The sequence below is a fragment of the Ciona robusta genome, chromosome 4 (genome assembly GCF_009617815.1).
Source record: "Ciona robusta chromosome 4, ASM961781v2".
Taxonomy (NCBI): domain Eukaryota; kingdom Metazoa; phylum Chordata; class Ascidiacea; order Phlebobranchia; family Cionidae; genus Ciona; species Ciona robusta.
Genome location: NC_143238.1, coordinates 5,205,755 through 5,219,914, shown reverse-complemented (window position 1 = coordinate 5,219,914; position 14,160 = coordinate 5,205,755). Strand labels below are relative to the sequence as shown.

Here is a 14,160-nt window from a genome sequence, read left to right as displayed (position 1 = left end):
TATGGATTTCTAAATCAGTTTTTACTTTTGACTTTGTACAAAAGAGGTCCAAATCATCCAATATTGTAGTGTTATGGGCTTATTCTCTGCCTGAAAGTTCAATGGGCCGTCATGGCATGTCAAGCTGCAGGACCTTACCAATATAGAATAGGTTACAAACACTATGTATGTTGTTATGGTGTTTTCTTACAAATAAATCTCTGTGTTAAAGTTAACATTGAAAACACGATTTTAACTCGTGGTGTGTGGACAGTTATGCTGTAGTAAACAGCACAGAAAGTTTCTCCTTAGCTGTGAGTTACGTAATCATACAAGGAAACATTTCCCCCACTACTCTGATTCACTCAACCATTGTGAAGCTTCTCTCCTAATTCCTAGTTTCAAAGGGGTGTGAAATTTTTATCATGGTCTAGTTACTAGTACTTGGAATTTTACTGTATTAACCCTTTGCTTTCACTTTTACGAAAAATAGTTGTTAAACTTGCATTTTTTACTATTGGTCATTGGATACCAATATGTTAGGTGTAATTTTGTTTCTGTGTACATATGGCTAAGTATTGCACAACATTACATGATCTTTATGGTGTTGAACCAGAATTTAAAACTGGTTTTAACATTGTGCCACACGTGCACTGATGTTCTACCTTGGTAATCTGTTCCACTTAACATGCCTAGCACTTACTACTTACTGATAGTGGTGTGTGTGGCTTACTAGTTTCATTGTTGCAAATATAAACACTGTATCATGTTACTTATTTAATATTTATAATCTATGTGCTCTAAAATAAAGACTCAGAGAGGCAAATGTGTTTTGTGTAAAGTTAATATATCACCATCAATCTGAATGTATATTAGGCATATTAAGTATTACTGTCAAAAAATATAACACACAACTAGATTTATGAACTGTTATATGCTGATATGCATTATACTATTACAGTATTCTGACCCATATCCAATCTTTTATAAGGACAAAGAAATTCGAGCAATTTTTCTTCGTTTGTTTAGTCAACTGTTGATGGGATACCGGTCATGCTTGCAAGTTTGTCGTGTTCATCCTAAACCTATCATTAGGTTCCTAAAGGTGGGTAGTAACTAGTAAGTGATGTTTATTGAAGCAATTTTGTAGTTACCACAACATTACTGTCGAAGCTATGAATCAATTTATACCGGCGCAATTTGTGAACTTTGTCATTAAATAAACACATGGTTCAGTATGTTACCGCACTCACACTGGTACTCTGTATCACGTTTCTTTAATTCTTCTGCAGTTTTCATTACAAACAGACTAGGAATTTTCACACAAAGTTACAAAGACAAATCTTTTCTCTTTGTGCATAGTAACTACATTCTTCTTGTATGCCTTATTATTTGTATCTAAAAAATCAGTCAAGTTTTTACAAAAATTCAAAAAATAATAGTTAGATAATAGTTTCAAAGCTCTTGTTTTTTGTTTAACAAATTATTGTTTATTACTTACTTGGTCAATTCTTTGTGTAAATAAGAAATGAAAAAAAATACACAAAATTGTGTTATTAATAGATAAACTAAACATATAAATGGATACACTTTTAGTTGAACAGAAAATATTGCCAACATTCAACACAATGCATCATCATGCCAGAACTGCAAAGTTGAAAATTAACAATACTACATTGCATTGCAGGAAAACTTCCTTCTAATGCGAGGTTTCTCAGTGCACAACACACCTTCTGCCAATGAGTTTGTACCCAAGTTGTTAGAAAGCCAAGCTTTCTCTCTGTTTGTTCAAACCAATGGTCCACCTTACAGGAAGCTGCATAAGTTTGATGAGGTGAAATTTTAAGTTTTTTTTGAATTTTGGTACATTTTGTAAAAACAAACAATTAGATTTGTGTTAGGATTCATACTGTGTAAAATAATTTTGCATATGTATACCATTAAGGGTGTCTAAGGTATCGTGTAACGTGTTACACCAGAACCAGAGGGGACATCATATATTTTAAAACCCAGGTTTAGGCTCAAAACAGCACCCTTGCTGTTAAAAGTAAGGCGTGTGCAAAATTTTGTATTATGTGTTTTGCTTTAACACAAAATTTTTATAAAACTAGCTTGAAGCAAAAAATAAATCTAGACCAATATACAATAGATATCATATCTTAATTGAATTATTTCTTGTTTACAGCTTGTAGCAGATGTTCCAAACCGAATACAATCGGACATGAATAATGTATATCATGCAATGCGACATATTAAGATACTTGCTTCAGATCTTTATATAAATGTAAGTGATGTGTAGAGAGTTGTGAACTGCATATTTCCTTGTTGTTTTAGGAAATTTATACTGTTTTTTTTTGTAAAAATGTGTAAAGTTATAGATTTTTGACATTACTTTTTGATAGCTTTTGTTGAAAAGTGTTTACTTATTTTGTTCACATATGTTTTGGGGATTTTAATTTTTTTATTTCTAAATATTACGATATTATATTACTATATTTATTTTTAAAAATGCATTTAAATAACTGCTTTTTCTAAACCAATAATAATCTAACAGGAAAACCCAAACCATCTTTCTATAACTGAGAAAATCCCCAAACCAAGTTCAGGATCCCACGAAAGATTGAACCAGAAAAGGTTCCCAAAACTGAGCGCGACAGCCGTGCAAACTTTTATGGAGGAGAATCGTGTCAGGGCCGAGTCAGCTCGTGGTCCGAAAAGGATTGCGCAATCTTCCAGGAAAGTTCCAGAAGGATCAAGGCCAAGTATGTGTTGTTGTGGTGGTTAGATTGCTTGTTATATTTGTCAGATTATGTAATCTGAAAAGTTTTAAATGAGGTTTATTACAATTGCTGTTGACTGTATAAAGCAAGCATTATGTTATGCTAAAGAAGTGTATGGCTGGGTGGCTTACAAATATCGATCCGTGTATGATGTTTACTAATAGCATGGGCCATTGTGTTGCTCCATTATAGGCCCCTATGACAAAGAAGAGAAAATGTATAATTATGAATTTGATGATTACCATGTATAGAAAGCTGGCTAAATAACTAAATATTGATACTTATTGTGTTTGTTCACGGTAACATATCAGTCAAACTAATACATATATAAAACAGAACACAATGTTAAAACTTGAGTTGTAACATGGTTAAAAATAATGTTTCATTCATCCAATCTTCCTGACAATTTTTAATTGTGTAAAAAACGATCAGGATATTTAGAAGTTATGCGATGGTGTCCAGTTTTCCCTACTTGATTTATGAACTGTTAAATGCTGATATGCATTATACTATTTCGAATCTTATATATATCCATCTGTGCAGTATCTTTTGCACATCGTAGTGGAACTACAAGCAGCAGGAGATTAGAAGTCCTCAAGAACTGCATGTCGTTTATATTTGAAAGCAAAACTCTTGAAATTAAGAAGATATTTCAAGCTGGTAAGATAGGCATAATTACTTATTTAAATCAATTTTTTTAAAACTGTTTTGAGAAAATTGAATAAAATAGTTAGAAATTTTTTAAATTATAACAATTTCTTAAAAAAGTTTTGTTAGCCCAAATATAACTAAAAATTAAATAAACGAGACACTTATGGAATATACCCTTAATTTGATGAAGACTTTTTTATTTTCAGTATTGCGTGCATTAAAAAGCAGATCAGCACGGAATGCATTAACCCATGAATTAACTGCGTATTCCAAAACTCACCCCCAACTTGATAATCAACAGTTTGATTATATTGCAAGGCTTATCAACAATGCATTACAGGTAGGTTGCTATTTCTCACCTAAAATATAGTAGATGTGGGAAGATGGGACACCTTTTCATTCTATTTTCTCGTCCCATTTTTTAGTAAAAAAAATATTTAAAGAATTATAAAATTGTATTCTCGCTACTCCTATAGACCGTTGTTAATTGTTTAAAACATGATCAGGATTGGATATTAGGTACTAAATGTGTCTTGTCTTTTCCCACCTTACCCTGTTAAAACTTATACCTGGTAGCAAGATTAACTCCTATACATTTATGCAGTGACAAAAAATAATTTAAATCTAATTTTTTGCTGATTCAACAGGACAGCAGTGGCCAGCTTGATGAGAATACATTAGCTGCCGATCTACTTCCTGTAGTTACTGCATTTTACCGGGTGAGTCATATAACCATACCCATTGTATTACTAACACTATACTTGTATGTTAAATATGTAAGCTTTTACTTCTTAACAATTTTGGTTAGATTTCGCATTGTAATATTAAACATTGGTGTTTTTACCTTTTTAAGTCAAACAATAATAGTTATATTGTTATAATGTTAATAATAGCTTGTCATCTTTTAAGAACTTTCCTCTAGTTTTTCATTACCATACATCATTTTTTTTACTATGTTTAAATCAAAATTCTAGTTTTAATGTTCCAATTTGTCCACATGTTAAATACATAGCTTGAAAACTTTTCCTTATTTGTATTCTTGTATATTATTGTTTAACGTTTTAAGGTCAAAATAATAGTTTTAATGACGTGACCCTACAAGATATTTGGTTTTGTATTTCATAAAATACTGAACATGTTCATTAAAGTTTTTGTGGTTGAATTATTTGACTTTTTTGAGATCTACCAGTTATGTTTTGAATTCTTTTGTTTGATGAAAGCCTAATCTTATCTTGCCATTAAAAAAAATAGAAAATTCTGTTAGTGTCTCTTTTAAAAAAATTTATACTGATATATAACTTATAAAAAGGGTTGGCGTATTATTTTAATGCCTTGTTTTGTAAAAATGAATTTTGTCTTACAGAAACCATGCCCCACTTAGCTGTTAGTACAATATTTTCTGTCTGATTCCAGAGAAATTATTGACCCTAATTAATATTACAGCACTTTTTTGTGCAAAACCTAACAAAAATATTCTGTGCCGCAAATACTGTGCCCTACAAAGCTATTATTACAATATTTTGTGTCTGATTAAAAAAAATAATGGCTGTAAACTGTTAAACTAATTTAAATGGAATCTTTTCCTGTACAGAAGCTGTGCCCTACAGTGATGCAGTTTATGTATACAGTTGTACAAGATCACCCTGTATGGACTTCCCATGCATTCTGGGAAAGTGCGTTCTTTGATGACATACAAGATGCTATTGGAAATCTATATGCTGTTAATACTAAGAAGGAACGAACAACAAGAGTATGTGTTTAGTTTTTTGGTCTATTTAATAATTGCTCATTATAATAACTATACAGTTTACTTTGCCTATAGTCAAATGTCTCACCATTTTTAATTAGGGATTTTTTTCCTTTTTTGAGTTGGTATATTATACATACAGTTTTTAAAGTGATTTTTGATATATATATAGTTGGGTGGGGGAAGATGGGACACCTTTAGCACGAAATATATAAATATCCTGATCATGTTTAAAACAATTAACAATGGTCTATGAAAGTCGCGAGGAAAAGGTTTTATAATTCCTTGAATGTTTTTTGTTTGCTACCAAAATGTACGAGAAAATAGAATAAAAAGGTGTCCCATCTTCCCCCATCCTACTATATGTAGTTTTTAAAGACTATAAAACATACACATTCACATCTTAAAAATTTTTACATAAACAATATGTACATAAAAATACATATAAAGCCTAATCAAAATCTCTAATATTTACCTAATTCCCAGCGTTTATCACCAACTGGTAGTCAAAAAAATCTTGAAACTTCAAATTCTAGTGAAGTGTTTGGTAGAAGAGACAACCAAATGTGTATGAGCATTGCTGCTATTCAGGTAAGCACAATTTTAAAAGGATTTTGTTTTATTAGACCTACTAAAAACTTTGTATGAAAGTAATACCACTAATACTCAATAGAAAATGGTGCAAAAAAATATGTATCTGACAGCGATGCAATGTCGCGGTACCGGTCGCACGAAGGACTTAAATGGACATTCTGGGTGTTGGGGTAATGGGCCAAATCTGGCTTAAATCCTAGGTCATTGACAAGGACCATACCCTTAAAGAATAATAAATAATAAAAAAATACTCAATAGAAAAGTCCCGAATATCTTTCCAGCTTAAAAATGTTACCACTATTTCCATTCACAAATATAAATAATATAAAAACTTCAAATCTTTTTTCCAGCTTAAGAAATGGGAGTCTAAGTCAGCTGAAGATAAATCAGAGGAGAGTTCATCAGAAGAGGGAGTTGTCTTCAGCCAAGCGATGCACAATGCACAGAGGATGGTCTTCATGCTGGTACCTCTCGATTCCACGAGAGCAAATCGAACAAAGTTTTTACGTTTAACTCATGGAGAAGAAAGTAGTAGCAACAGTTACTTTACTAACAGGTGGGTGGGTGGTTGACTTGTATTGATCCAAATGCTATTTTGAGCTTGATTTTTGCTTACCTGTGTCAGTTGTTTTGGTGTGGGAATTGTATAAGAACAGGAGTGCAATGATGTCTTTTGTATGTGCTGCATTGTTTGTATTTAAACATGTTAATTCAGCTTTTTTCTACATCCAGTATCGCGGGATCGATGACAGGAAGTTGTGACGAGGAATCGGGATTCGATGAATCCGACGGATCCGGCGACATCGCGTCAACTGTGTCAAAGTTCGTGACGCGCTTCGTTGACCACGTGTGCACTGAAGCGAATATTTCCAATGAACACACAAAGATGTTGACCAATAAGATTCCAACCCTGGTTCATATGCAGGTGGATTGTTTTGTTTGTTTAATTTTAAAATTGTTACATTTGCATCCAACCATTCAACTATTGCATTCAACTTTTAGTATAATAAGTTAATTCTTTTGCTGTTAAATCAGCCAAAAAATGTGTGAATTTTGAGTTAAAAAGCAAGAAAATTTAAGCAATATTGATATATTTTTATTAACTTATCATGTAACTATTATTTTCAAAGGTTGAGTCCTTACAAGATGTGTGTAAAGAAAGCAAGCGTTTGCCACCGATCAAGAAGGTAAAACTTAGATTTTTTTACGAAGTATTTTCTATACATTTTCAGTTTATATAAGGCTTTTTTTAACGTCAAACCAGTTTACAACTTTAATAAAAGCCTGGTCAGTTTGGTCAGTTTATTTATTGTTATCTAAATGTCAACCCATTTTTTTGCGTATGACTGTCATATCATACCATCTCTAATCCACCTTACCAACCCCCGCAGGCAAAACTACTCCAACCAAACCTTCTTCTTGGGGAGACACATGCGATAGACAAGCCATTACGTGCATACTTGGCAGCTGATGGTCGGGCTACTGCAGTAGGAGGGAAGATAGGTGGTCCTACATTGCTTCCAGCTGAGGGAGCGTTGTTTGTCACTACTTATCGTGTTATATTCATTGGAGTACCATGCGATGCATTAGGTTAGTTCAAATGCTAAATAATGACTTTTTCCCAGCCTTTTTCTTGCTGCACCCATTTTAAATGATCAAATTCCCCCCAAAATTTGCCTAAATAACAAAACCCTGGTAAATTGTTTTTATAAAAGTCTCCGCAAGGAACAGTTTTAGGAGGTGTGGGGACTTTACTTGTATAAAGTTAATTTATAAAAAAATAGTACCAAGTATGACTTGTTACGCTGTAGGACCTCACCTATGTAGAATAAAATATAAAGAACTTATTATAGAAATTTTTAAAACAATAGTAAAAAACTAAATAACCGTTTTGCAACTAATATTAAAGTGTATTTTCCAGTTTGAAATTTACATAATCAAACTTAGTTTGTAATATTATTTTGTTTTATTTCAGCCGCTGAGCAAGTTGTGATTCGTTCCTTCCCTGTTGCAAGCCTGTTCAAGATGAAACCTTTCAATGTCAGTGAGTTTCCACACGTTGCAAACATTGATCAAAACTTACAGGTAAGTTTAACGTTTTGTGGGTTTGTTATAAATGAGGTCCTAAATTGTCATACTTCATGAAACCTGAGGTTAATTCTAGAGTTACTCTAAATTTTGGCCTAAATCTCAGCAGTATGGGCAGCCAGCTACACTATATACTGCATGGTGCACAAAATATTTAGCAGTAAACAATAAACACATATTAAACAACCCACAGCACGGCATCCAGCTCCGATCCTCCACCTTCCAATTCCTCCTCCTCTCCTTTGACGAGGAGGTTTCTGCCGAACAACAACATCAGTTACAAAACGAGCTCCAAACCCTGCGTTACCCGCTCACAATCGACGGGGCGTTTGCCATGTCCGCTGCCCGCAACTCTCGCTTGCAATTCAACAAAGCATCAAACGCAGTAATGCGAAAGAAGGCGGGGTCAACGTCAAGTGTCTCAAGCACCATGTCAAGCTCTACGTAATGTTTATGCATAGACTGTAGATAGTGTTAGGTCTATCTTACTCAACTTAGGTCTATCTTTACTCAAAATGAATAGCAACTTATCTACCAATAAAAATGTATCATGGATCAGTCAATGTACTGTATGGCTGCCATGCAGTGCACAAGTTTTTTTACCATTTCCATGTTAACACACTAAAATATACCATAACTCTCAAACTGTTCACTTGACTGCCTATTTTAACCAAACACTTCATTATTTCATCACAGTCGAATATCGGGCACCAAGACATTGTTTAAGCAAGCCAAGAGAAAAGCTGGGTTGAATAAAACCAATCGGTTCTCGCGACTGGTCATGACTGACAGCAAAACTAAAACACTTTACTACCCAGCAAGTAATGGGAGTGGACAACAGGGTTCTAATGCTACATTGGGAAGGTAGGTTGTTGTTAATATCCTTTGGGGGTTGGGTTGTTGTATCCTTACTTCAGGGGGTATGGTTCTTTCATACTCTAGGAAGGTTGGGTTGTGGTTTTCGTGTTTAGGGGTGGGTTAGATAGTATTTATTGTTTTTAATTTATGCTTTATCAGAATGGGTTAGCTATGTTTTTGGTACGTAGGCATTCAGTGGGCAATCTCTTTAGCATTTAAGAAAGTCACCCTAATTTTGTTCCTATAATACCCGTATTAACCCATTCAAATCTCCTTTTTAATATCACTTAAAACCCCTAACCCCACTTTTACCCACAGAATGCCCCCCATTGACGAAGCAATGACGAAAACATTATCTGATAAAGACACGATGAACCGATTGATCCAACGTTCGTGCGAGGGAGATTATCAAAGGTTGGGGTTGTTGAACACAGATGGAAACCGATATCGATTATCAAGGGTTAACCGCATGTTCTCAGTGTGCAGGAGGTATGATAGGGGAATAGTAGTGTGGGGAAAGATGGGACACCTCCAGCACATAATATCCAAGTATTCTGATCATGTTTTAAACAATTAACAAAGGTCTATGAGAGTCCTGAGAATATAGTTTTATAATTCTTTGAATTTTCTTTGTTTACTACTAAATTGGACGAGAAAATAGAGGTAAAAGGTGTCCCATATTTCCCCACCCTACTGTGTATCATTTATGTTCTGCTACATATATGTTGTATTATTCTTATATCTATCTCAAATTTTTTACAAGGCCCTCAAACCACAGGTTTGGACAGACCTACAAGCATTAAATTAAAAACAAAACAATTTAAACATTTCATTTTTAACATTTTTTCTATTTGTACATAGATTGGGTTTACATTTAGTTAAAAGAAAGTTTTACTTGTAATATAAATGGGTTAGCAGCCAAAGAAGATCCTTTTTATGTATTAAAAATCTCTAAATAAAACCCTTTTTACCTTCCCCTAGTTACCCAGCTTGTTCAGTTGTTCCAATGAACATGTCTGATGATCAAATTAAATCACTCGCACATTGCCACCACCAGTCTCGATTCCCATCCATTGTATGGTTGCATCCAACTACTAAAGCTGTGCTTATGAGAAGCAGTGGGATTCGAACCAGGACGGCCAGTTCGCTGTTTAAGCATGGACAATCTGCACCGATGTGTAAGAATCTGTTATCTTTGTAATTCTTGTTTTAAAAAGACTGACTGCCTGTGACCTTAGGATACAGGACACATGTTTGGGAGACGCTGCTATCATTGGGGGTGTTTCTATACAAAGAAATTTAACAGCATTTTCATAAATGGGGCTTGAATAGTTCTTTATTGAATCAGAATTTTTTTTACTAAAGTATTACATTAAGTCTGAAAACATAAAAAATCCAATTCTCCTAAAAAATTGCTCCATGGTAATAAAAAACTTTTTTGAACCAACCCATTTTACCTCGACAATTTGAACTATTATATTATGCTGATAACAACAACAGCAGAATATAACACACTAACCACAATCCCTATGCACTGAAGCAGTGTCTGATGAAGGGACAGCAGGATCAGGAACAGAGGAGGAGAAATTCTTAATGAAGATCGCATCTTACTCCACCCCAATGAGTCGACCATCCTCGGAATTATTCCGTCCTGATTCACTTAACAGTTTGTCGAGTACTGGCACAGATGATGAGGTGAGTTATTGTATAGTAGTTCGATAAACTTTGTTATACACTTCTGCTACAAGGCTTAATGTCTATATAAAAAAGTTAATTTTGTCCCAATAATTTTGTACCAACGCTTTGAAAAGGTAATTCTTTTAGAGTAAAACATTTTCTTTTTTCAACTTTAAAGGTAATATAAATAAACAAAATTGTCTGAAAAAAAATAGTTTAAAAAAATCAATTTCCAAATTTAAAACTTACAAAGATACAGTAATTTTTCCTAAAAAATGGAAAAGATGTTATAATTTTTTTAACCAATCTAATCTTATTCTGATTACCACATTATAAATGCATTAGAATCACTTGAGGACACCACAGAGCAGCACACGTGGGCATGGGAGTGCACTGACAAGTTCGTTAAGAAAGCCTCGTAAATGGGGAACACTCACAAGATCAAATGGAAAACCAGTTGGAGAGAGAACATCACCCAGTCCTATGGTAAGTAGCATGTTTAACAATATAAGTCATTATAGGTGTAAGTTTATTGCATTATATACTAGTAGCATATTGTGCTTTATAGCATTGAAATGAAACTTTATTGGAGTATATACAGTTTGAGACAAAATCAATAAATATGCAACCTTTTATGCTATTTTTTCCTATACTCTTAAAACAATTTTTTTTTTAATTTTTCCTAAATTATAACAATATATAACATTAGACATTACTTAACAAAATCCTAACCAGTTCTCATGCGTTTCAATTTCTACCTAATGCCCATCCCCTTTAGCTTAACTCTCGTTCACCAAGTCCACTAGCTACCAATGGTGGTAGTAATGGAACTATTGCGCAATCAGCCATGTACCATGCTATGTCGAAACAAGCAAAGGTTTACGTGTTTGGGGAAAAGGCTCAACTGAAGGTTAGTGTTTGTAATGTTGGCTGTTATGTTGTGTGGCGGGTAATGGTAGGTTTAGACTTAAGTTTATATAAAAAATCATAACAGATTTTAAATCCAGATTATGTACTTACTACCTATGTAATGCGAAACAAATCTGCCTAAGTTGATATATTGAACCATTGGTATACTGGACTATCTGACTTTTGGGAAATAGTTTGGGTATTTTTTATTTATTTTTTTTATTGAAAATATTAAAAGTTAAAAAAGCGAAAGGTCAACTCTGGCTCAATTCCTGGGGCACGCTATAGAACTTCACATATAGAATAAAGGTCTGGGTTGTTTATTGGCATGACAAAATTGCAAGCGAAGATTAATATACGATTAAATAATGTTTAAATTGTTTGTCATAAAGCTAGCAAAATGCACTTTGATTGAATTCATAAAAAAATGTGTGACATAATTACCCCAAAAAAATCTGAAAATGTACAAATAAAGTGATTATAAAATATAGGTAAGAAGCAAAGCAGCAGCATTGTTAGATTAAATTTAGTTATTTTTAAGTGTCCCACAAGGTGCTGGTACATTAGCAGGGTGCTCACATGCATATAATGGGTGACCAGGGGCGAATACAGTACCAGTGGGGCATGGTCTGTGATATTTAACATACATCACACATTCGTAATACATGTTACACTGGTAAGGATCAGCGTAAAGACCATCAGCTTTTCCCTCGCATGTGAATACATTTCCATCATTTTCACTGATTATTTCAACTACAGTAGATTTAGCGTCGGTAGCGACCTCCCCGATCCCATACATTGCAGCATTTCTCATCTCGCACCAATATCTACCAGCGTCGGACGCCTTTAGACCAGTTATTACTAAACTGTTGCCTAAAAGGAAAAATATAGAGTTGATTTTATTACTTTTAATTGCGTTGAATGCCTATAAGTAAAAACACACTAAATGCACAAAGGTAAAATACATTAAAATTCAGTTTAGCAAAATACATCAAAATGCAAATTAGATAAATACATATAGAGTTGCCACATTAAAAAAGTTAAATACATTTCTCTATACATTGGCTTGTATCACCACCTTACCACTTAGTGATGCTCTGCCTTTCCAATCCCCATATGGAACATACTGTGTTGGCATTGGTCTTGAACCTGATGTTCTCGTATACACCATGTCATACTCTGTATGTTGGTCGTTGGTTGGTCCTTTGAACCAAGCTACATCATCACAGTGGGAACCTGTGCAACTTTAAAAAGGGAAATATTTAAAAAAAATATTTTAAAACAGTTATCAAATAAATTTCGTAAACTTGACTTTCCAAAAAAAAGATTACAAACCAATATATATAATTTTATTGATCTGACAAAAATGTAAAAAAAAACAAGTTAGGAACTTAAGCTCTCCCTTGTACTCACTCGCAATCCAATTGAATATCGGCTCCTTCCTCACCAACACTGTTGGCTTCAATGGTAACCGAGTGCAACTTGGGGCTTTCATGTCCACCACGTACACGCAACACAACCGACTTCATATCAACTTGTTCCTCACCCATGTTACTTCCTTCAATGGCAACTTGGCACCAGTAGTTATGGTTGTCTTCTCCCTCAACCTGTTGAATTTTATGCTTTTAAAAATTGAATTTAATTATTTAAAAAATAGTAAAAAATCTTTTTGAAAAACAAAAGTTTGGAAGCTGAAACCTTCACAAAAAGTAAAAACACACAAAAAAACTATAAAACATGTTTTTTTTTTCATTTGAAACCTTCACACAAAAAGATTTACAAATACTTATTTCACTTTTTCACCTTTGTAAATACCAACGAAGGAGATGAGTTAGCAATCTGAAGTCGGTTCAGATACTCGATTTTTGTCACTTGTGCGTTCACACAAGATTTGTCCTCCTTGGTGTACCCTGTACATGTAAATATCTCTTCAGCATACCGTGGTCCATCTCCTTGCTTCCATGTTACAGTGACTGGAAGATCCTGCCCACTAGAGATGGTGTAATCGCATTCTAAGGTGGCAGAGTTGCCCAAGTAAGCCGTCACTTCTTCAAACTGAAAAAATAATTTTTGAGTTGAGTTTTAATAAGGCACTAGAATACAAGATTTTTTAAAATACTACAAAAACTTTAAAGCACAAACTGAAATTGGAAATCATTAATAAAAAAGTAGTACTAATAATTTTTGAAATTTTTAAAAGCAAAATGAATTTACCGTTAATGTCACATCCACTTCTTGTTCCACAATGGCCACAGCATTGCCAATAAGACCAACATACACAAAACATAAGGTTGCCAAAAACTTCATCATATTTCTTGTATCTTTTCAAAGTTGTGATTCTGTATCAAACCCCGCGTGCTTATATAGCTTGTAATATGTGATAAACAACACGCGTTCACTCCACTAAGATTGCAGATCCAATATTTGACATGTGATAAGACAACTTTCTCAACAGAGGTTGTTTGCATTTGCAATCTCTTGGTTTATTTTTGAAACCACGCCGGTTGTCGTAACAATTTTACAACCCCCCCATGGATGTCTATCCTTTGTCGACTTTATTTAGCAACCAGGCGTATCTTATATAAAAGTTTACATAAGTTTAATATTAGTTAAAACAAGTTGACGTAACCTTAATATTAGTCGTTCGAAGCGTTGAAATTAAACTTGTGGTTCGGGGGTGTCAGTTTTTGAACAAAATATTTGTAAACCTGTCAATTCTACTTATGTAACCCCAATCTGTAGGGTACCAATCAATAATAGGTTTTATTGTAAAGCAGGAGACATCCTTTGATTTACGTATTATATCACTTATGCAAACATTACCAAAAAATTATGTCCAGATTTAAATTTCGTAATTATCTTTCGTAGTAAAACACC

The 14,160-nt window shown here is 33.8% G+C and overlaps 2 protein-coding genes across 8 annotated transcripts in view; one reads left to right on the top strand and one right to left on the bottom strand.

Annotated features, from left to right (window-relative positions):
• The window catches only part of LOC149736985 (myotubularin-related protein 13-like), a 29,145-nt gene that overhangs the window by 6,221 nt on the left and 8,764 nt on the right, over positions 1 to 14,160 (top strand). For 4 of the 7 annotated variants that reach the window (XM_089876489.1, XM_089876487.1, XM_089876488.1 and 1 more), the window contains exons 10-30: positions 971 to 1,084; positions 1,667 to 1,813; positions 2,165 to 2,263; positions 2,534 to 2,741; positions 3,303 to 3,419; positions 3,617 to 3,750; positions 4,058 to 4,129; positions 5,002 to 5,160; positions 5,644 to 5,748; positions 6,102 to 6,307; positions 6,484 to 6,676; positions 6,882 to 6,938; positions 7,143 to 7,341; positions 7,727 to 7,836; positions 8,033 to 8,283; positions 8,536 to 8,703; positions 9,016 to 9,186; positions 9,679 to 9,875; positions 10,238 to 10,392; positions 10,720 to 10,860; positions 11,153 to 11,284. In XM_089876489.1, the coding sequence (XP_089732615.1) occupies positions 971 to 1,084; positions 1,667 to 1,813; positions 2,165 to 2,263; positions 2,534 to 2,741; positions 3,303 to 3,419; positions 3,617 to 3,750; positions 4,058 to 4,129; positions 5,002 to 5,160; positions 5,644 to 5,748; positions 6,102 to 6,307; positions 6,484 to 6,676; positions 6,882 to 6,938; positions 7,143 to 7,341; positions 7,727 to 7,836; positions 8,033 to 8,283; positions 8,536 to 8,703; positions 9,016 to 9,186; positions 9,679 to 9,875; positions 10,238 to 10,392; positions 10,720 to 10,860; positions 11,153 to 11,284 (3,135 nt within the window). The remainder of the gene's footprint in view (positions 1 to 970; positions 1,085 to 1,666; positions 1,814 to 2,164; positions 2,264 to 2,533; positions 2,742 to 3,302; positions 3,420 to 3,616; positions 3,751 to 4,057; positions 4,130 to 5,001; positions 5,161 to 5,643; positions 5,749 to 6,101; positions 6,308 to 6,483; positions 6,677 to 6,881; positions 6,939 to 7,142; positions 7,342 to 7,726; positions 7,837 to 8,032; positions 8,284 to 8,535; positions 8,704 to 9,015; positions 9,187 to 9,678; positions 9,876 to 10,237; positions 10,393 to 10,719; positions 10,861 to 11,152; positions 11,285 to 14,160) is intronic. The other 3 variants (XM_089876491.1, XM_089876490.1, XM_089876486.1) reach the window with 1 other exon arrangement.
• Positions 11,588 to 13,672, bottom strand: LOC149736986 (hemicentin-2-like). The gene is made up of 5 exons (XM_089876520.1): positions 13,498 to 13,672; positions 13,087 to 13,338; positions 12,697 to 12,890; positions 12,367 to 12,527; positions 11,588 to 12,156 (listed from the first exon to the last, which is right to left on the bottom strand). The coding sequence occupies exons 1-5, from the start codon at positions 13,591 to 13,593 to the stop codon at positions 11,810 to 11,812; spliced, it is 1,050 nt and encodes a 349-aa protein (XP_089732646.1). The 5' UTR covers positions 13,594 to 13,672; the 3' UTR covers positions 11,588 to 11,809.